General features: G+C 37.2%; 1 protein-coding gene across 1 annotated transcript; it reads right to left on the bottom strand.

Moving 5' to 3' along the window:
* Nucleotides 1-7,187: 7,187 nt before the first annotated feature.
* Nucleotides 7,188-23,327, bottom strand: LOC112056819 (carboxypeptidase B-like). Its single transcript, XM_052883155.1, has 9 exons — nt 23,140-23,327; nt 21,962-22,052; nt 21,335-21,384; nt 14,560-14,772; nt 12,799-12,889; nt 11,599-11,700; nt 10,352-10,567; nt 9,015-9,452; nt 7,188-7,380 (listed from the first exon to the last, which is right to left on the bottom strand). The coding sequence occupies exons 1-9, from the start codon at nt 23,226-23,228 to the stop codon at nt 7,216-7,218; spliced, it is 1,455 nt and encodes a 484-aa protein (XP_052739115.1). The 5' UTR covers nt 23,229-23,327; the 3' UTR covers nt 7,188-7,215.
* Nucleotides 23,328-23,405: the final 78 nt, after the last annotated feature.

Raw genomic sequence — 23,405 nt, 5'->3', positions numbered from 1 at the left:
AACTTTTTTAATTATCTTGCAGATTTTCTCTTTAAAGTTTTTCTTTTAGATTTCTTATATAATTTAACTGTTGAATAGTCAGTATTTTCTTTTCTTTCTTCCTTTTCTGGAACTGATAAACAAAAAAAAAATTAAAAGCAAGCAATAAAAATTGTACATCATACATTACTACATCGATTTATATTTCTCTCTTAGTGCTCATTCGCACGAGAGTTTTTTTAACGGACGTTAAAAAAGCGTTCAAACATAGTATGAAGTTAAATTAAGGTCTATTCTCACCGCCCAAAATAGAAAATGCAACACTGCCCGAAAAAAAAGCGTCATGTTTTAAAAACGCTGTCGTGTGAAAAATGTACTTGGGAATGCATTTGTTGTATTTAAACGTTTTTTTTAACGTCCGCACAGATTAATCAATAATATACAGATGTAGCGTACGGAACAAGACGGTGTCGTACTCGTCACGAATACGAAATTCAAAAAGTAATACGTTCTCTTGTCAGTACTATACGAACCGTCGCATGAGTAATTTTCAATATTTCAAGAAAAATGGCGTCATACGTTTGTAAATATTTTAAAAGCTGTTCACAAAAACTAAAGAAATAAGATAGAGTATTTTTTTATTGGTTATTATTGATTATTATATTAATTTACGTAATTGTTGTTCGTGTTAAATTTTGAAATACAAATTATGAAAAAATCTTGTACATGCGGATGTCAAGGAGACGCGTGACTTTTGTTTTTTTTTTTATGGGTTGCACCAGCTTCAGCACGCAGTTTGTAAAGACTCTCTCGGTTTACTCTATGCACAGACCGAAAAAAGCGTTTTTTTATCGTCCGTTTAAAAAACTCTCGTGCGAATGAGGGCTTAAGCAAACGACTATGGTTGATGACATCTCGTTAACCTAATTAAATGCTGCATTCAAAGAACTTGGTGTACGTAGCATTCATCCCATCTCATTTGCATATCGAGTAATACTGTAATGGTTGAGTTTTGAAGAGCGAAGTTATATTTGGTCATGATGAAATAAGAACTTATAGGAGTCTTATTAGCTAACTAACTAGTCTTCGTTATTCATTGTTCAAACCAGTCTTCGTCGTTATCAACCCATATTCGTCTCACTGCTGAGCTTGAGTCTTCTCTCAGAATGAGAGGGGTTAGTCCAATAGTCCACCACGCTGGCCCAATGCGGATTGGCAGACTTTACACACGCAGAGAATTAAGAAAATTCTTTGGTATGCAGGTTTCCTCACGATCCTTTCCTTCACCATTTGAGACACGTGATATTTAATTTCTTAAAAAGCACACAACTGATAAGTTGAAGGTGCATGCCCTGGACCGGATTCGAACCCACACCCTCCGGAATCGCAGAGCAGAGGTCATATCCATTGGTCTATCACGGCTCTTAGAAAATAGTCTTATATCTGTTAAAACATTAGCAAATCCCCTCCAGGCTATCCCTGCTAAAATTTCCTTTAATTTGGAGTTCAAAAATCATTAGCAAACAGCGACTTTTTTTTTGTAATCTAATTAACAAGATAATTCATTGTGTCTTTTACTGCCTCAAATATTTTTTTTTCAATCTAAATATATAAAAGCGAAAGGTAATTACGAAATTTCAAAACTGCTTGACGTAAAAAAATTAAATTGTGCAGGGAGGTAGTAGACGTATTTTGCAACAGGGCCGGATTAAGGAGGTCTAAGGGCGGGAAGTGGTCAATTCCGCTAATTTTATACGAGTATACAGCACATACGCTCAATTTCTGTACCCATATTATCTATACTAATATTATAAAGCTGAAGAGTTTGTTTGTTGGTTTGTTTGAACGCGCTAATCTTAGGAACTACTGGTCCGATTTGAAAAATTCTTTCAGTGTTAGATTGCCCATTTATCGAGAAAGGCTATATAATATCTTCGTATTCCTACGATAACGGGAACCACGCGGGTGAAATATAAATTTACAAGTTTTCTCACAGTCCAATACGGACGATTTCTGCAAGTACAGCTTGCTGGCCCTTCAATTTACATGTCCCCTTCTAACATTCCGTGGAAGAAGAGAAAACAAATCCGATACATACAAAAATCTGAATATTCGATCTTGGAAACCTTAAGGCGTGTTCATGAATTATTTACTCACCAAGATTTAGGACCGTAAAAGTCCGAGACGTCGGTGATGCTTGCTTTCTCCGCGAGCCCTATTTACATAGGAAATGTCCATTTCAGTAGCGGGGATAATATTATTTATTTAGTAAAAGGCAATTCAAACTTCAGAAGAGTCGACTGTCAGGTCCATTTTAAGTTTTTTTCTTTCATGTTTTTTTATTCTATGACTATCAGACGCCACGCGGTTTCACCCGCGTAGTTCCCGTTCTCGTAGGAATACAGGGATAAAATATAGCCTATAACACCCGGGGATAGTGTAGCTTCAACAATAGTAAAAAAAAAATTCAAATCAGTGCAGTAGTTTCGAAAAACGTCAATACAAACAACCAAATATTTCTTCTTTATTATGTCGTCCGCATTTCTTGTTGTGTAATTCTTTATGGGTTCTTGAGATATGCGGGGAGAGAGACTTGAGTGGAAAAGGGAAGTGTTTGTTAACTGCCAAGGGACTCTTTAACCCTCCACACAACGTTCACAAGTGCGTGACTTCACTCAAGGTCATTCTCTGCCATTCTACCCTTATTTTGGTTACAGTTTGATTTGTTAATTAAGTTGTCCTGACAAATGTTGTGAATCATAACCTTTGTTCGACAACGGTTTTCTTATTTTTGTGATCCACTTGGGAATGTTCTAAAAGTATCTAATTTTCAGTGTTGTTGAATGTTTAGAGGTGCCAGGTAAAAATAAATCACAAAGGTTTGAAGAAATTCTCGTGCTAAAGTGCAATCGGTAGCCCAATTAGAGAAGTACGCTCGCGCCAATTAAAGCTCAGAAAACATTTCCAAGACGGCCATTTAAAATGCTTTCTTAGACTTTACAACGGACAATTTTCTATCCATACTAATGTTATAAATGCGAACGTAAATCTGTTTGCATGGTAGCTTTTAACGACTTAACTACTGATCCGATTTGTATGAAATTTGGTATAGAGATAAATAGGATCTTAGAGTAGAACAAAGCCTACATTTTTCAAGAAAACAAAATTCATGGTTTCCGCCAGTGTCATATAAAACAGAACTTTACGTAAACAGATTCGGGAAGGGAAGAAGGAAGGGAAGGGAATCCCTTAGTCCAAGAGTCAAATGGAAACTTTTATATTATTCAATTTGATGATATTATGAATAAGTCACTAAGGACTTATCTGTTTTATAATCTCATTGATATTTTTTTTCACAATATTTTTTGATTTTCCTTATTGACGGTCGAATAATTCGTTGGTCGACAGCGGTATTTTTCACCTTTATTTATAAACAGATGAGTATTTACGAGTTTGTCTCACTCAATGAGAGTTCCGTTTTTCATTTATTGCTTATCGTTTATTTTTATGAAAGGAGACTCGAGCTCAAGAGTGAGCCGAGTGTGGATTGTTAATGAAGATGATGATGAATATGCAATTTATATATTTTTAATATAATTTAAAAATATGTAATGTATAAATAAGTAAATAAGATAAAATGTTGGTCCTAACCTTAAATCCTTAAAGTATGACTATTATAGAGAGTGTAATATCACCTTAATTAAGAAGTTTCTCGATTACGGAACCGAAATCGCCCATTACTCGAGTAATTATTATCGCTTAAATAACATACTCATATTTCATCCTTATTCTGGTAAATAACAATAAATGTAATTTAATTTATTGAGAAAATCTTCTATATTACTTATGTATAACAACTTTGAATTGTTACGGATATACGCAATTTAATTTTAAATTTTCTCTTTGAATCTTATTAATTGTCTCGTTAATAAGACTTCTATCTATATTATAACATAAGGCATTTTGTTTGATTTTTATATCAGGTGATATGATACATAATAACATAATTATTATATTTTCTCTCCCTTCGATCGCCAGTGCAGTTGTAAAGGTGGTTGGGCCAAACCCAACCATCTCGGAAAGCAAGTCAAGTCAGTCTAGATCCCAGATAAAAATACATAAGGACTTGTCATCATCATCATCATCATCGTCATCGTCATCGTCATCGTCATCGTCATCGTCATCGTCATCGTCATCGTCATCGTCATCGTCATCGTCATCGTCATCGTCATCGTCATCGTCATCGTCATCGTCATCGTCATCGTTATACGTCTGAAGGTAACGTCTAACAAGACAGCCCCCCTAGCCAAGTGGCACGTGGATTCTCCTTCTACGATCGCTAACGCTTCGGAAACTAGAAAGATGTATGGGAATGACATTTGCTATCGACAGGTCACGTCGTGTCATTCGCATATTTTTTCTAGTTTTCGAAGCTTTAGCGATCGTAGAAAGAGAATCGACGTGCCACTTGGCTAGGGGCCTGGAATCATCTATCATCATTAAATGAGTAATCAACAGATTAAAATATTATCATTCGGACTAGCATTAGGCGTTAGCTCCCCACCTATTATAAGTTTTTGTAATTATACCTTTTTGTTATTAACGAACCAATACCTCCTTTTTGTAGTAGTACCTACTTGTAATCAATGAACCAATTAGATGGCCGACCTGCTGGTAAGTGAAAAACCGTCGCCTACAATCAGAGTAACAATTCGCAGGGCATGCAAGAAATACGCCCTAGTAAGTACTATCTTGTGTCCATTAACCCGAGACGTAGGTATTAAGTCTTATGTAAAGTATTTTCGGATAGCATGGCTACGGTGACAATCGCCTATATGACGTTCATGATACTATTATCGTGAATCGCGGCAAGGTTTCAAAAGTGAAACGAACTGTCACTCGCACCATCCTACATGAAACGAACTGTAGGTATGAGTATTTATGAGAAAACATTAAATCATACACTCATCCGGGCTAGGAATCGAATCCAGGACCTCTCTGTTGAGAACTACAGTACTTACTACAACTGCGCCAGAGAAGTCTCCAAATAGTAGAAAATCAAAATTGTATTTATTTTATTTATTGTTTCTTAGCCGTGATAGCCCAGTGGATATGACCTCTGTCTCTTATTCCGGAGGGTGTGGGTTCGAATCCGGTCCGGGGCATGACCTCCAACTTTTCAGTTGTGTGCATTTTAAAATATTAAATATCACGTCTCAAACGGTGATGGAAAAACATCGTGAGGAAACCTGCATACCAGAGAATTTTTTTAATTCTCTGCGAGAGTAAAAACTGCCAATCCGCATTGGGCCAGCGTGGCCCAATGCGGATTGGCCTATTGGCCTAACCCCTGTCATTCTGAGAGGAGACTCGAGCTCAGCAGTGAGCCGAATATGAGTTGATAAGGAACGAAGTCTTTTTTCCTGTAATTAAATAAAATATAAATAAATAAATAAATATACTTAAACAGTACACATCACTATCTAGCCCCAAAGTAAGCATACAGAGTAGCTTGTGTTATGGGTGCTAAGATAGTTGATATTATAATATTAATATACAATTATATACTACATATAAATACTTATCTAATGTATAATACACACAGACACTGGAAAACATCCATGCTCATTACACAAATATTTTCCAGTTGTGGGAATCGAACCCGTAATTAAATCAATTAAATAGATTAAAATGTATCTATGTGTGGTTTGAAGTCTATATAATGAAAGTAAACATTTGAAACTCGTGCAAGACATTAAGCCCGCAGGCTTGCACGTAGCGTGCCCGGGATTAGCGTGACACTTTATTACGTTGAGCGTGCCGGATTATATTGAATATTGTGTTCGCATTAACAAGCTTAAGCGGATTTAATGTAGGGCGTGCATGTAGCGGTGCAATATTATGGAGAAAATTTCTGGGTTATTACCTCAAATTCAAGGTTAAACGAAAATTAAACATATAATGTTTGGTTCTTCGTTTACAAAACACTAGAAAAATCTGTTGTTGACTAGAAAAAAATTTAAAAAGAAGAAGACATAAGGTCTGATTACGTTACTCTGACTATAATCCCTATTGGTCATTACAATCCTCTACTCTGAGGTCAGATCCTCACATAAGACGCCCTTAAAATACTGTCCCTCCTTTTAACTAACTTCATGAAAAGCTTCTGCATACTCCTCAATCTCCCGGTGTCACTGCTGCTATACTCAGTTTTACTAGGGTAGTCATTTATCAAACGAATTGTACAACATGTAAAATTCCTCTCTCACTACGGTAATGAACCTCAGGGTAGGCAGTGCAATTTTGTATCTATGAAGTGGAAGCGATTATCTTTTACCTATGGAGTCTACAGATAATACAAAAGAATTAACAAGTGTGTCACTCACTATTCCCGCTACATTGTACATACTGTAACAGAGTCCTAAAGCAGCTCGGTTTCCATCCTGGACTGATATGGGTCAAGCCCTTAGTTTTTACAATGGACATTTTGAACTATTTCGTTTTTGTGATCAAGTTTTCGTTGGTGAGTTAAATTAGCGTAGAAAATTATTGATATGTTTATTATAACTAGGAAACGCATGTGACTTTGTTTGTTGGTATAGTACTTTGAAACGAATTTTGAATTTTGATAGTTTAACAACCCCGTGACCTTAACAACGCTTGAAGCCATCGTTGGTCCCGTATATTATTAATTATAAGTAAGCAGTTTTGTAGTGTTTTGGTGATAATTAGATTCCTTTATTCCAAAGTTTCTCCCGTGGTGATTAGATTACTTCTTAGTTATTAGTGCATACTTACTTGTATATTCTTCATCTCTTGGTTTATAATATATTCTTGTAAATATGCAATTTATATTAAATGAAAACTATATACAAAATAATACTAAAGTTTGTTTACTCGTTTCGTTCACACTCAATTCGTTGGAATTTGGCTGACACGCTACCGTGTGTCTCGATAAATAGCTTTATTTTTAGTTGGATAGTGAAATTCATATAATGTTTCAGTTAACACTGGAAAGGCACTTTAGTTAATTAATAATGGAATATTCATAAAAAAGTTTTATTTTATTAGTTACCTACTTAACCTAAAATTATTCAATACAATGCATTGCTGTTGCAAACATAAGGGACTGATATATTGTATATTTATGGAAATCATTAATTTATATCCGTTATTGTGACGTTTGCTGAAGGAAAACGCGAAACTTTTATTAATATTTTTTAATTTCTTTATTAATCAGCTTTTAACTTTCGCGTTGTAATACAATGCGGCTAATCGACCAGTGGCTGCGATACCCTTCCAGGTCTCCATGTTAATCTGGTCAATGTACTCAGGGGGCACTTGGAACTGGTACCCGTAGCCTGGCAGTTCTAGAGTGTAAGACATTGGTACGCCAACGACCTGCAAAAGAACACTATCTATACTAATATATAAAGCTGAAAGGTTTGTTTGTTTGAACGCGCTAATCTCAGGAACTATTGGTCCGATTAGAAAAAATCTTTCAGTGTAAGATAGCCTATTAATCGAGGAAGGCTATAGGCTATATATTATCCTCGTACTCCTACGGGAACAAGAACCACGCGGGTGCAACCGCGCGGCGTCAGCTAGTTGTAAATATTTTGTAGACTCAAATGTAGAACAAATAGCTTGGCAAGTTCGTTGGTATCACCACAGAAAGCATATGTACAAGGTATGCGGGTATGCGGGCGATGGGCGGGAAAGGACTACGCGGGTGTGAAGTATTGCAAGCGGGGCAGAGGGAAGGACTAAGCGGGTATGAAATCGTGCGCGCGGAACATCGCTACCTCCCTCCCGGCCCCCGCGGATCATCGGAGTGTTACGAATGAATTTGCCAAGCTATAAATAAGACTCAATTCGAAATCCAGTACGATGCGGAAAAGAATCATTCATCATAATCAGCCGATGGACGTCCACTGCTGAGCATAGGCCTCTTGCATGGACCTCTAAACACAACGGTCTCGAGCCGCCAGCATCCAGCGGATCCCTGCAACTTGATATCCTCGGTCTACCTAGTGAGGGGTCGACCAACACTGCGCTTTCCGGTGCGGGGTCGCCATTCCAGTACCTTGGGACCCCAACTTCCATCAGCTTGGAACAATGTGGCCTCTCTATTGCCACTTCGGCTTTGCGGCTCTTTTTTTTAATCTCTACAAGTAAGGCCTTGACATAACTTACCATCAGATGAGATACAATCTCAGAATAGTTATGATGCAATAGAAGATGGAAGCGGGCTAACTTGTTAGGAGTAAGATGAAATCCATACTCCTTTCGATTTCTACACGACATCGTACTGGAACGCTAAATCGCTTGGCGGTAAAACGTACGTAGATTTTGCCTCTTTCAATCGAATAGAGAAACACGAATCTTTTAAAAATTTTGGTAATCAAGTAATTTTTATCCCAAATACCAAGAATAGACAATTAACTTAAAGTAGATAAATTTTAATTAATTGCTATTTATGACTATGACATACTTGTAGTTAATCTAAGATTAGTTTTCAATACAATACTTAACTAATACCGTAATAAAGTGTCGGTATAGATTAGGTGATACAAGAAGTTGTCAAATATAAATTATTATTATTATCTGATGTAGATTATTAACCAAAGATCTTTGATAAAATAGTTCTGTATAAATAAAATAGTTCTGTATATATAAAATAGGTAACTCAAAATTGCACTAAAGTTATAAAATATATCTCATGACAAAACATTGTCATGTAAAGTAATGGCAAGTAAAAAAAGTTGACAAACGTCACTATTGTATAGGTATATATTATGTCAAGATAGGGACTCCGGAGTATAGCATCTATACTAATATTATAAAGCTGAAGAGTTTGTTTGTTTGTTTGATTGAACGCGCTAATCTCAGGAACTATTGGTCCGATTTGAAAAATTCTTCCAGTGTTAGATAGCCCACTTCCCGAGGAAGGCTATAGGCTATAATTTGTCCCTGTATTCTTACGAGAACGGGAACCACGCGGGTGAAACCGCGCGGCGTCAGCTAGTACTTACATAAGCATAATCTGAAGCAGCCCCAGAAGTGCCATATAACATCAAGTTAGAGTTGCCAACAGCGTAAAATGGTGCTTTCGGCAGCTTTACTGCATCTATCTGAGCACCCATTGCTGCTGCAACATAATGCTGGTGCACGACGTTATATGGCAGCGTAGCGTTGTCCATACCATATAGAACGTAGTTGCCAAAGCTGTGGATATCCATATAAATTTGTAACCGGTCAATGTACTCTGAGAGGATATCTCGGATGTTTCTCGTTTCGACCTCCGAGAAGGCTTCATGGCCGGGGTAAGTACCAAAACAAGGGTCACTAGAGACCCCGAGGGTGTTAAAGTTGACGTCGAAGTTCCGGTTGGGGTCGACGCCGATGCATGTGCGGTTATGTATTGCGTTGGTCGTTTCGTTCACTGACCGAGTACCGCGCCAAAGACGGTTCTGGAAAAGAAAGAGCTTTATTACAAACATTGTCATCAGCCTTTTTTTATTGATTCGTTTCACGCAGTCTAATACCATACTATAGAGAGAGATAGAAATAGGCAAATTCGAAACACACAGGCGCGTTGTAAAAACATCATTACCGAATAGCGTTATATGCTATCTATATATCTATACTGCACTATCTCCTTATTACAGAGGAGATAATGCGTATATCATCATGCTTTTTCTAAAGAAATGCTAGGATGATGATACTCATCATTTTAATGAAAAGAAGCGGATTGGCAGATTTCACACACACAGAGAATTTTGATTTTTTTTTGACGGCCGTGTGGCGCAGTGGGTAGTGACCCTGCTTTCTGCATCCACGGCCGTGGGTTCGATTCCCACAACTGGAAAATATTTATGTGATGAACATGGGTTTTTTCCAGTGTCTGTGTGTATTTATACATTATATAAGTATTTATATGTAGTATATAAATGTATATGAATATTATAATATCAACTATCTTAGTACCCATAATACAAGCTGCTCTGTATGCTTACTTTGGGGCTAGATAGTGATGTGTATTGTTTAAGTATATTTATTTATTATTTATTATTATGTATTATAATTAAGAAAATTCTCTGGTATGCAGGTTTCTTCATCGATCGTAGATTTATATCGATGGGTTTCTTCACAATGTTTTCCCCTTAACCGTTTGAGACACGGGATATTTAATTTCTTAAAATGCACACAACTGAAAAGTTGGTGCATGTCCCGGACCGGATTTGCACCCACACCCTCCGGAATCGGAGGCAGAGGTCATATATATTGGGCTATCACGGCTCTTCATTTCTTTCATTTCATTATTAATATGTATTTGTTGAAAGTTGAAGATTACTAAAATATATCTTACATCTGTATGACTGAATTCATATCCATCGGGATTGACGACTGGCATTATTATCCAATCGACATTCTCTAGTAGATATCTGTCTTCTTCTCTCAAATCCTCCACCAATCGGTGGATTGAGTACAGTGTTACCGTGGTCGTCACCCACTCTCTGGCGTGCATTGTCGCATCCATGAAGTAAATCGGTTTGCTTGGATTCGTGAAGTTTGTCGTTGATATCTAATAACAATAAAAGAAATATTTTGTACGCATGGATTTTGTTGACGCCACGAACTTTGAAAAATTTGCGGGCAACATTGTAGCACGCGCGCTGCCGCCGCCATTTTTTGTAGTTATGTTGTTGCGTTAAGACATGTAATTGTACGAAATTAAGCGCGTGTGAATTTAGTGGACTATATTATCTGGACATTGAAGTGCATAGTGCTCGAAGTGGATTGCTGTGGCCTGCAGACGGGTAATAGGTACATAAAACAAACCATTATCGACCTATACTAGACACATAACCTACTCTTCATAGCCCGTCAGCTGGGGTCAACCAACCTAGGTCAACACGCGACGTGAACATAAGTAGTTTATTGCCTATCTGACCAATTCTTTGAAGATTCGCGGTGCAACGCCGTTTTTCGACCACCCGTCTTCCCCGTTGGGGCACCTGATGGGCCCGTGCACCCAATTGTGGGGAAGCCGGAGGGTTTGCTCAAACAGATATAATTAGTTGATCTGCAAAAGATTTTTGCACTAAATCTATTATAAATAGATATTTATCGGTAAACGATCTATCTAATAAATCTATAGATATTATTTGCAAAAGATCTTTATAATAAATCTATCCGCATAAGTCATCATTAATGAGTCATTTGAGGTCACGATTTTCTTCTTGGTAATCATCAATTAGGTTCATCATTATCATTCGATGGCCGTCCAATGCTGGACTTGGCCTCTTGCAAAAACCTCCAAGCACAACGGTCTCGAGCCACCAAAATCCAGCGGCTCCTTGCAACCCGCTTGATGTCTTCGGTCCACCTAGTGGTGATCCACCAACACTGCGCTTTCCGGTTTCAATTTGGTTAATTTTACTTAGATAATTTTCTAAATTTCATTATCATCATATCAGCCGATGCACCTACACTGCAGGACATAGGCCTTTTGTAGCCGCTTTCTAAATTTATTATAATCGAATTAAAAAACTGTTAACATGAATACCCAATTAAAAGTTAATTGAAAAATAATAATTATTAAATGAAGGGTACCTTAAGATATTTTATGTCTCGCCCCTCAAAGCTTTTTTGCATATCTACTACTTGTGCGATGTTGGGATATTGATTTGCGATGCGTTCCATGTACTCATTTATCTAAAAAATTAAAAAAAAAAATAATAATACCGATGAAATCCATTTGAAAATTAAAAAAGTATTTGTGTAAATATGTTTCAAAGTGACGAAGATTAGTGTGAATAGATAGAAACATAGATTAACATATACTTTTCTGTAGTATTAAGCTATACAAGAATTGTAACCCCCACACAAAAACACGGTGTTAGCCCACATTCGCACGAGAGTTTTTTCTAACGGACGTTAAAAGAGCGTTCAAATACAACAAATGCATTCCCAAGTATATGTTTACATGACAGCGTTTTTAAAATACTACGCTTTTTTTCGAGCAATGTTGCATTTTAAATTTTGGGCATTAGAAATAGACCTTCATTTAACTTCTAACTATATTTTAACGCTTTTTAACGTCCGTTACTACGTGGCCTTGTATAGATAACGGATGAACCTATTTTCATTTCGTTGCTTATGTTTGAACATTTGAAAAATAGTTTTATTTAGTAGGTACGAATATTAAACAATAAAAGAATTGCCTTAATTAATGGGAGAAAGAAAATGAATCAAATGAATTCAGCGAACATTCGAGCAGGTTATGTATAAATTGACCCTTAGTGTAGGTAAGTGGTTCGATCGTCCCGATTAACTATCTATACTAATATTATAAAGCTGAAGAGTTTGTTTGATTGAACGTGCTAATCCGAGGAACTACTGGTTCGATTTGAAAAATTCTTTCAGTGTTAGATAGCCCATTTATCGAGGAAGGCTATAGGCTATATATTAGCCCCATATTCCTACAGGAACGGGAACCACGCGGGTGAAACCGCGAGGCGTCAGCTAGTTGTTTCAATACATATGAATAGAATTGAAGTATATTGCAAAATAAAATAACTGTGTTTTACCAATACAGTTATTTACAGAATATTTGGTATCCTGTAAATAACTGTATTACACTAGCAAGCTTTCTTAAATTTTTTATCCGTCTGTCTGTCTGTTTATCCAGGCTAGGTAGGCAGGTTTAGCCAGGAAAGATTTTCAGGAAGATAGAACATTCAGGTTATTTTTCATTACGAAAAAATTATTTGTTTCCGCGGAAATTGTATAAAACGAAGAAATAATTATTACCGCATCATGTCTTGCATATGTTTGAAATATCTGCAACGTCTGTCTGCTCTGCTGCCAACGAGACAATTCTGCGTCGCGTTCTTCAAGAGATCTAAAAAGGTCAATTATTATATGTTTTCGTATGTGCCAAACTTCAAGTCCGCTCTGAACACGAGGCGAGCGGCGCAGTATATGAAACATCCCAGCATTCTGTTCAGCACGTTGCAACGTTACAGTGGACTAGACGTTTGGCGAACACTACCTTCATATTTTTTTTAATGCAATATAAGCTTAAACTTGACTACAATGGGATAATGACTAGGTTTGAAAGGTTTCGGGTAAATAAGGTCAATGTTAACTATATTTAGTTATATATGTTAGTAGGGAGTATACCTTGCACGTTGTTCAGTACCACCAAGTATAAGCCCTTAGTATTGGTGGGTACGTTCAAGGCAACCATCAAAAATCTAACTTCAGAAATACTCAACCAGAACATCAGATTATGATATAGTGGGCAGGTGAGTTAATAGCTGAAAGACGTGCATTTCGAAAATCTGAAATTTTGAGAGTAACATACAGGAATGGGAAGGTTCCAAAGTTATAAATTAAATAATTTTTACTCATTATGAATGAAATAATCTCCTGAATAATCTAAAGTAATAAAAATTGTCTTTAAAGTCTGCAGTTTTTCTGGGGAAAAAGTATATAACTATTTATTTTTTCTATCATCTAATCTACCAATATTGTGGTTTAAATCCATTATGGCCATATATGTCTAGATCAGATATAAATTATGTTTGATGACTCTTTAATTACGTTAGTAATCTATATAGGTATTTATCTATCGAATCTAATCTAAAATATTTATACTAGCAATTATTGTCTATATTTATCTTGATTTCTAGAACGCGTGCGACGATTCTTTTAAAATATATATATATTTTTTTAATTTTTTTCCTTAAAAAACAGCAACAACACCGAAAAGAAGATGCTAAAAGTAGTTGGTAATTTAATATAAATCATCTTATTTCCAAAATAATATACCACCTAAGTGAGACAGACAATCCGCCCAGTGGATGACCTCTGCCTCCGATTCCGGAGGGTGTGGGTTCGAATCCGATTCGGGGCATGCACCTCCAACTTTTCGGTTGTGTGCATTTTAAGAAATTAAATATCACGTGTCTCAAAATTGAAGGAAAAACATCGTGAGGAAACCTAACTCTCTGCGTGTGTGAAGTCTACCTCTCTCATTCTGAGAAGAGACTCTACCTTAGCAGTGAGCCGAATATAGGTTGATAATGATGAAGTGAGACAGTCTCGTACACACTTTGTTATTTAATTAAATAGTCCTCATCATTATCAATCCTTTACCAACCCACATTCAGTTTGTTGATCACGAGTCTACTATAATAATGAGAGGGGTTAGGCTAAGAGTTCACCACGCTGGCCCAATACGGATTGGCAGACATGTAGAGAATTAAGAAAATTCTCAGGTATGCAGGTTTCCTCACGATGTCATTCCTTTACCGTTTGAGACACGTTTCATTTCCTAAAATGCACAAAACTGATAAGTTGTAGATGCATGCCCCAGACCGAATTCGATTCCACGCCTTCTGAATCGCAGGCAAAGGTCAAATCTACTGGGCCATCACGGGACGGCGGAAAATACCGTGTCAGTTGTGGGTTATGGGTTAGACAATAATCCAACGGGCAGGGATCGAACCTCTACCTCTCGGTCTTGAGCCGACCACTTTGTTGCAGCTATTGAGGTTTCATACTTACTTCGCAACATCTCTTATCTGTAGATAGTGTTTCATATCGTTTGCGTCCAATATTTCGAATACTTCCATAAGGTTCTCAGGAGATACCATGATAGAGGCATCGCGTTGTCCCGGCGCGCCATGTTCCCACAGATCTACGTTTAGCTCAGTCTGCAGTTCGTAGAGAACCCTTTGATCTGACCGACCACGTAACTGAACCCCATGGACGGAATATCTAAAAAAAAAAAACATTTTAGCAGTAGTGGAATTCCTTGTGAACCCGTCTTGCATTGAAGTGGCGTGGTGGGTTTAAGCTCCATATCCCCTCTCCTATAAGGAAGCCTGACCATGTAGAAGGCCGTTAAAATCGTAAGATGTGTTTCTAACGAGTAAACTACGAAGTCTTGCTCTGTTATAGGTTTTCTATTTAATATCGGGTGATTCATCTACTTTTTTCTTCAACTTTAACTGTGAAATAACTTTTGTTTTTTGTAAAATAAACAGAAAATAAAAATAAATTGGATAAATCAAAATACACGCTTCATTTAACACAATAGAATTCATTATTTGTAAAAGTTTACAATAAAAATATTTTAATATACAGTAATTTGGATGGGACATTCACTGGAAAATAAAAGAGTTTATTGAGCAACTTATTCCGAAAAAATCCACAATCCACTAGCGAACTCTCGTGACTTCGCCCGCGTGAAATTCAGTTTTTACAGATCCCGTTAGAACCTTTTTCCAGGGTAAAATGCTCAATAACCTCCTCTATGTTCAGTGAAAGTCCCATTAAAACTGGTTAACCATTAAAATTTAAATGTACAGATAGGCACTCCAATCTTATTTATATAAAAATAACGGAGTCTCCCCGTATTTATTATGTATACGTACCCAGAATAAATATCACTGCTTAAAGCGGACGCTGAATTAAATGCTATAGCCAAAAATAACAAAATTACACTCATTATTAATTGTTGATGTACCAAAGACAAATGTTATAATGATAAACAAAACTTCTTTTACTGTTTATCATATTTTTATGGAACGTAAATCAAGGAGAATCTTCTTTATCTAAGTGTTATAATTTATATCAAGGAAAAGGTATCTTGTCATAAAATCTTTAAGGTTAACCATTTTATTGTGATAAAATATTATACTGTAATAAAAATTTTAATACTAGTATAGGTAGTGGTTGTCCTACTTCAACCTTAATTATGTATTACTAGCTGATGCCGCGTGGTACCCATAAGAATACGGGGATAATATATAGCCTTCCTTGATAAGTGAGCTATCTAACGCTGAATTTTTTCCAAGTCCAAATTGGACCTGATATTAGCGCGTTTAAACAAACAAACAAACTCTTCAGCTTTATGATATTAGTATAAATTTTTCTATGAACTGAACATTTTGGCGTATGAAGTAAACCCAACAAAAGATAAACTGTAAACATATGAAGAGTTCAATCAAATGTCACCAAACCAAACTAGACCCCTAATGACAGTCACATTCCATCTACATGTAAAGTTCTCTTCTATACAAAGTTATCAAGCCCAAAAACGAAGTAGGTAACTGGTGTAAATCGTTGAGGTGTTTCTTGGTCTTTCTTTTGGCTTCAACATCAGATCAACTCCATATAATCATTAAATTTTAGTACCCTATAAGAACTGGGACTGATGGCTTAACGTGCTCTCCAAAGCACGGGGATTAAACGCCTAAGAAGAAAGGAAAGCTCAGTACTTCATGGCCTGGCATGGCATGACAGGATTCGAACCCAGAACCTCGCTGGACCAACAAATAGTCAGAACAAGCAATAAATTTGGTGGGCTCAACAGGTAGGCCTGAAAATGAACATGGCCAAAACAAAAATAATGTGTAATGCTCATGTATCGCTCCACCCAGTTAGTTATACGCTGCACTCGAAATTGTAGACGAATACATATATCTAGGACATATGATCCAGTTAAGTAGGTCAAATTTCGAGAAAGAGGTGAACCGTCGAATCCAACTCGGCTGGGCTGCATTATGGAAACTTCGCGACATCTTTTCGTCCGAAATTCCTCAGTGCCTGAAGACAAAAGTCTTCGAACAGTGCGTGTTGCCTATGGTTCCGCGACTTGGTCGCTAACTATGGGCCTCATAAAAAGGCTCAGAGTCACACAACGGGCGATGGAACGAGCAATGTTAGGAGTATCTCTGCGTGATCGAATCAGAAATGAGAAGATCCGCAGAAGAACCAAAGTCACCAACGTAGCTCAACGAGTTGCAAAGCTGAAGTGGCAATGTGCGGGGCACATAGTTCGAAGAGCCGATGGACGTTGGGGTCCTAAAGTGCTGGAATGACGACCCCGCACTAGTAAGCGCAGTGTTGGACGACCCCCCACCAGGTGGACTGACGACATCAAGCGAGTCGCAGGGATTCGCTGGATGCAGATGGCTCAGTATCATGATGTTTCGAAGTCCCTACAAAAGGCCTATGTCCTGGACGTCCATCGGCTGATATGATGATGATGATGATACAAATTAACACAACAAAAACCTGGCTTTTAATAATTTTATAGGCGCGTATGTAAAAATACACGATTGCTTGAAAAATACTTAAATCGCAGAAAAACATTGTTTACGGATTTCGTCGCCTCGTGTGCGGAGGATAACGAAATTATATGGAAGCAACTGATAAACGACGCAACACGAGTTGCATGCGGGTAGTCTCGTGTGAGAACGGCCTAACACAAATAAAAGGGGCTTAAACGCAAATAAATTGAAGCGAAATAAAAAAAAAAACGTTTATTAATATTTTGATTAATTATATTAATTCTGATTCCTGGCGCTGTAATATAAATAGGAGAGCCGTGCGGTGACTGCGATTCCCTGCCAGGTCTCGGCGTTTATTTGTTCGATGAATTCAGGAGGCACCAGGAAGCCATAGCCGTATCCAGGTAGTTCCAATGTATAGGAGAATGGTACGCCAACTGCCTGTAAGGAGCAAGAATTATCATCTTCTGATTTTTATTGAGAAAGTTTTTTTTTTTTTTTATTCTTTACAAGTTAGCCCCTGACTACAATCTCACTTACCATCAGTAAGTGATGATGCAGTCTAAGAAGGAAGCGAGCTAACTTGTTAGGAGGAGGATGAAAGTCCACACCCCTTTCGGTTTCTACATGGCATCGTACCGGAACGCTAAATCGCTTGGCGGTACGTCTTTGTCGGTAGGGTGGTAACTAGCCACGGCCGAAGCCTCCCACCAGCCAGACCTGGACAGATTAAGAAAATCTCAATCTGCCCAGCCGGGGATCGAACCCAGGACTGCGCCACGGAGGCCGTCGAGTGATGATGATGATGATGATGATGGATGTCTTTAGGTACTTTGTTGCTTATCATTTTAATAACGCATGAAGTTCCTTGATTATGATTATGGTAGATATAAATTACACATTAAAGATAGCGATAACGTGATTAGATGAAAAGATAATAATTATTTATCGTTATCGATGTCTAGTGACGGCATACATATTAATATAGACTAATGGCGTATCCTAACATAGCGCGGCAATCTTGATTGTAACGCCGCGTGAGTTGGCGCGATTATCCATCATGTATTATTTAGGGATAGGCAAGGAGAATGACTTGGGTGGAGAAGGGGAGTGTTAACTAGTTTTAAAAGAAGTCTTTAAAACTATATACGCTTTATACTAGACAGATAGAGTCTGATCTGGCTACCATAGGGTCATAATTGTAATTGGATAGTTTTTGCCAGCAAATAAAATCTTTAAAACAATGTGCATATTACTAAAATATAAAGTTGAATCAATATCTTTTAGTATGTTCTAATTTAGGAAGTAACATTTGTTGGGGAAAATGGAAAATATTGACTTTAAAATTCATTTTAGTGTATTGTATGTTGTTACAAAAGATTTTCAGTATTATCTATAGAATTTGGCCCCCATTTAGACGTCGATAACGACACACATTTTAAAATACTTTGACTTCCATTTTAACAGTTATGTTTTAATGAGATTAAAATTAACATAGGTAGGTACACGCATACACACACACAAGTGCACATTGGACGACAGACAGCCATTAATTTCCTCTATCTGGCGATATACTTCACACTCACACAAAAATTCTCGGCACCATTATGGTGCTTCAGTTGCTGGACATCGAGATACCGTCTGTCTATTTTATACGTCTACTGCAGGACAAAAACCTTTTGTAGGGACTTCCAAACATCATGATCTTGAGCCGCCTGCATCCAGCGTAAGCGAGTCGCTTGATGTTGCCAATCTACCTGGTGGGGTCGACTAACACTACGTTTTCTATTCGCATTCCAGCATCTTGGGATCCCAACGTTCACCGGCTCTTCGTACTTAGTGCCCCGCCTTATGTGCCCTATGTATGACTCGTTGATAAAATATCATACCTGGCCGTAATCTTGAGCACTTCCAGAGCTGCCATACAACACCAGATTACTGTTACCAACTTTATAAAACCCAGCCAGTGGTATCTTCAAGGCATCCATCTGAGCTCCCATCGCAGCTCCCACATGATGCAAGTGCACTGCATTTGACGGCAATGTGGCGTTACCGTAGCCGTAGAGGACATAGTTGCCGTGACTGTGAATGTTCATATATATTTGTATCCTTTCAATGTACTGTGAGAGGATATCCCGTACATAACCGGTTTCGGGCTCAGAAAAAGGCTCTTGTCCTGGGAAGTTGAGAGCGCAGGAGTTCGTGGATACGCCGAGGGTGTTAAAGTTGACGTCGAAGTTGCGATTGGCGTCGACACCGGGACAAGTGGTCGTGTTGAGTGACCTAGTCTTGCGCCACAGACGATCCTGAGATAAAAAAGGGGAAAATTCTACAAAATATTCGTACTCAAAATACAAAAGTTTGTCTACACACTAAAAATTTCATTTTTGATATAATTTTTTCTTGTTGAAGTTATATGGAATCAAATTAGTATTTTAGATGATAGGCAGTTAAATGGTCATCATGTAATCTGACATAGCATACATCTGTAAATAATAATCCTTGGCTAAGTTTGGAACCCTCGAACTTTAATTTTAAGTTTTTGACTTGAATTGCTACCAATTAATTTAATTAATCATGACATAACTTGAGGTTTCAAAAGTGGGGGTTGTAAACTAAGCGTAATTGAAATAAATAAATTTTGAATTTTTTGAATTTTATCTATTGAAAAAATTAATTTTGAATGTTTTTGGTTTTTATCTATGCCCTTACACGGGATAATGGAGAAATTATTGTTAGGGAACATGTGAAAATATCAATCATAGTGAAACAGTGGAGCACAAATATCAAGCACTTAAAAATGTATGTAAATAATGTATTTTAAAATCCGCAATTGTTTCGCCTTTATTTTTTAAATTGTTCCAGATTTTTTATTTGATTTCTGTAATAGTTGCGAAATTTTGTTTCGGTAGAGAAATAAACAATTTTCTCTCTTTTGTTAGTACAGTATCTCGCGAAAATCATACATACCTTAACTGTAGTTTTCGCGAGGGTGCATGGAGATATGTTTGCTAGCGACTACTATTGAATAAAATTGCTAGTGCAAAGTATTGCCTGATTCTTTTAAATTGATCCATATTACTCCATGTTTCTCGATATTCTTTAAAATGTTTATAAAACACAAGCTTATAGGAAAGTCTTATTATAGTGTTAATGATTATACATACATATAAATGTTGAACTGCACTATACGATTGTGTATTTAGTTCGAGATAACTTTATAAAATGGTAGTAAACAAAAATAAACTTAACTGAGTTTGTTGTGGGCTAGGACCAAGACGCTAATTGAAATAAATGAATTTTTAATTTAGAATTTTTTATGAAGAGAAATTTAAGTGTTTCTAGATCTTTATATCATTACCTCAGAGTGTGAGTACACATATCCATCAGGGTTGACAATCGGCAATACTATCCAGTCAATGTTCTCTATAAGATCAAAGTCTTCTGTTCTCAAATCTTCTACCAATCTGTGGATTGAATACAGGGTCACTGGGGTCGTCACCCATTCCCTCGCATGCATAGTAGCATCCATAAAGTAAATCGGCTTCTTTGGATCTGAGAAGTTGCTTGTTGAAATCTGGAGAAAGATAAGGGTATATTTAACTGTCTGTAACTGTTATTAAATGATTAAAGTTATACGCGACACTAAAACACAAATTTATTTGCAATTTTTGTCTTTATGTCTGCTTCTGTGTGTTTGGATTGGCTCAACTAATTTTAATGGGCTTTTCTAATTGATTGATGAATTAAATGAGTAAGTCTTTTTATTATTTTATTCTCTTAGTTAGCCCTTGACTACAATCTCACCTGATGGTACGTGATGCTGCAATCTAAGATGGAAGCGGGCTAACTTGTTAGGAGTAAGATAAATCCACACTCCTTTCGGTTTCTACATGACATCGTACCGGAACGCTAAATCGCTTGGCGGTACGTCTTTGTCGGTAACTAGCGACGGCCGAAGCCTCCCACCAGCCAGACCTGGACCAATTAAGAAAACCTCAATCGGCCCAGCCGGGGATCGAACCCAGGACCTCCGTCTTGTAATTCAACAATACAGGCTACATTTTATCCCCGAAAAATTTATGATTCCCGCGGAATTTGAAAACTGAATAACACGTAGACGAAGTCGCGAGCGTTCAATGGCAAATACTAAAATTGTGAAACAGTGGCAGAAATTAATGTAAAAATAATTTATTGAAACACTTTGTACCTTTAAGTATTTGATGTCTAGCCCTTCGGAACTTTTCCCGGCGTTCACCAATGTAACATAGTTCGGATATTCTCTTGCAATGCGTTCCAAATACTCGTTCACCTAAAATTTAACCAAACATCCATATTATATTTAATTACTTATTTAATTTATTATTGTCATTTTATATCAGATTACTTAGTATTTCCTCACTGTGCTTAGTTGTGTAAGTAACTTAGTTGGTTACAAATATTTTACTCAGAAACTTAAGAAAGAGAGTGAAATAATCTTAAGCGCGTTCGCATCTACATTACATCAGTAGGCCTAAAATCGTGAAAACAAAAAGACAAAATTGTCAACCAATAGCTCAACGGTAAAGCGGTCAGACTCATTACCGAGGGGTGGTGGTTTGACAAATATTCTTTTAAAATAAAAATAATTAAAAAAAAATGCGCGCCATTGAAAATATAGAGCAGCTGTCACTTTTTCCCATTGTAAAGAAAGACAATACGATATTATCGATTTCGCCGCTATTGGTCGACACTAGACAATAATGTCTTTTTTTCGTCACGAGATAATAATTTAACGTCGTTGACTCATTCTATCAGATGAGATTGAGATAGTGGTTATGCAAAAGAATATTTTACATAGAAAGCTTAAATATACATAGTTATTTTCATTACTTATTAGTAGTATTTACCTCATCATATGTTGGGTATTTCTGAAAAGGTACTAGGGACGTTCTTGACGACTGCCATCTAGACAAATCTCTCTCGTGTTCCTCAATTGCCCTTAAAACAAAATATTATAACAAATTATGTAGAGCAAAACATATTATTTTGAATTTTTACCTTCATCATGTGCATCATGCTGCACTAATATGGGTTGACTCTCGTAAACTAAACTAAACTCGTAAGGTTTAGTTGGGTTAAATCTGGGGCTCTAGTAATTTATTTTGAATATAGAAATGTATTATCCCTTGGTTTTAGCCGACGGATTTATATCAGTATTTCTTAATCCGACCGAGACAAACCCAGGACCGTGTGATCTACATAGGATTGGACCAAAAAGGTATTATCTAATAGTTCAAAAAATCAAAGTTGCCGTTATAAACAATAAATATATTAGACTCATTGTTGAGCTTCCTGTCAAAATAAGAGGGGTTAGGCCTTAGCCCAGCGTTTCCCAACCTTTTTCAGCCACGGACCCCTAGGAATCAAGCACAGTTTTCACGGACCCCCTTAATAAAATAAACAGTGGGTCATAGTCCGAGCACTGTCGGTACTACCTTCCTCAAACTTGTAACAAGTAATTTCATGAGTGGAATAAAGTTGTTCAATACTTCAATAAATTCAATATTAATTCACCTGTAGTGTGCGAAGGCAAAGGTAAACAAAATAAAAGACATATGCAAGCAAGTTTGCATCATTTCTAATATCTGTCAAAAAAGAAAAAAATCTGCTCGCTTTCAGTAAGATTATGAGAAGAAGGAAGATTACGAGATATTATCATTTATGTTTGGTCCAGAGATGACACCGCGGACCCCCATACACATACTCTCGGACCCCCAGGGGTTCGCGAACCACAGGTTGGGAAACGATGCCTTAGCCCACCATGCTGGTTCAATGCAGATTGACAGACTTCACACACGTAGATAATTAAGGAAATTCTCAGGTGTTCTGGTTTCCTCACGATGTTTTTCCTTCATCGTTTGAGACACGTGATATTTAATTTCTAATAATACTGAAAAATTGGAGGTTGGAGTTGGAGCCCTTCGAATCGAAGGTAGAGGTCATATCCACTGGGCTATCACGTCTCTCCCACGTTTTCCAAGTCGCCGTTGCCTATTAGATATTGTTAGAATGGTGATAAACTTACTTGGCTACGTCAGCAACGTGTAGATAGTGTTTCATATCACTTGCGTCCAGTATGTCGAAAGCTTCCACTCGGTTTTCCGGTGACAACATGATGAAGGCATCTCGAGACCCAGGCGCTCCATGCTCCCAAAGATCTACGTTCAGTTCTGTTTGTAGATTGTAGAGAACTATTTGATCTGATTGGCCACGTAACTGGACCCCGTGGACGGTATATCTAGAATAATATTACTCAGTATAAAGCTTAAATATGAACATATTTGATTTAGA

Source organism: Bicyclus anynana, chromosome 8, assembly GCF_947172395.1.
Source record: "Bicyclus anynana chromosome 8, ilBicAnyn1.1, whole genome shotgun sequence".
NCBI classification, from domain to species: Eukaryota; Metazoa; Arthropoda; class Insecta; order Lepidoptera; family Nymphalidae; genus Bicyclus; species Bicyclus anynana.
Note: the sequence above shows the minus strand (reverse complement) of the source record. Positions and strands in the feature narration are given on the sequence as shown.

Excerpts from the sequence above, each read along its gene's own strand:
- LOC112056819 (XM_052883155.1), bottom strand. The coding sequence starts at position 23,228 with ATGTTGTCACCGGAAAACCGAGTGGAAGCTTTCGACATACTGGACGCA. Across the intron at positions 12,890-14,559 it reads CAGATAAGAGATGTTGCGAA|ATCTCTTGAAGAACGCGACG; the intron begins GTAAGTATGAAA and ends TGACCTTTTTAG. Across the intron at positions 9,453-10,351 it reads ATGAATTCAGTCATACAGAT|AACCGTCTTTGGCGCGGTAC; the intron begins GTAAGATATATT and ends TTTCTTTTCCAG.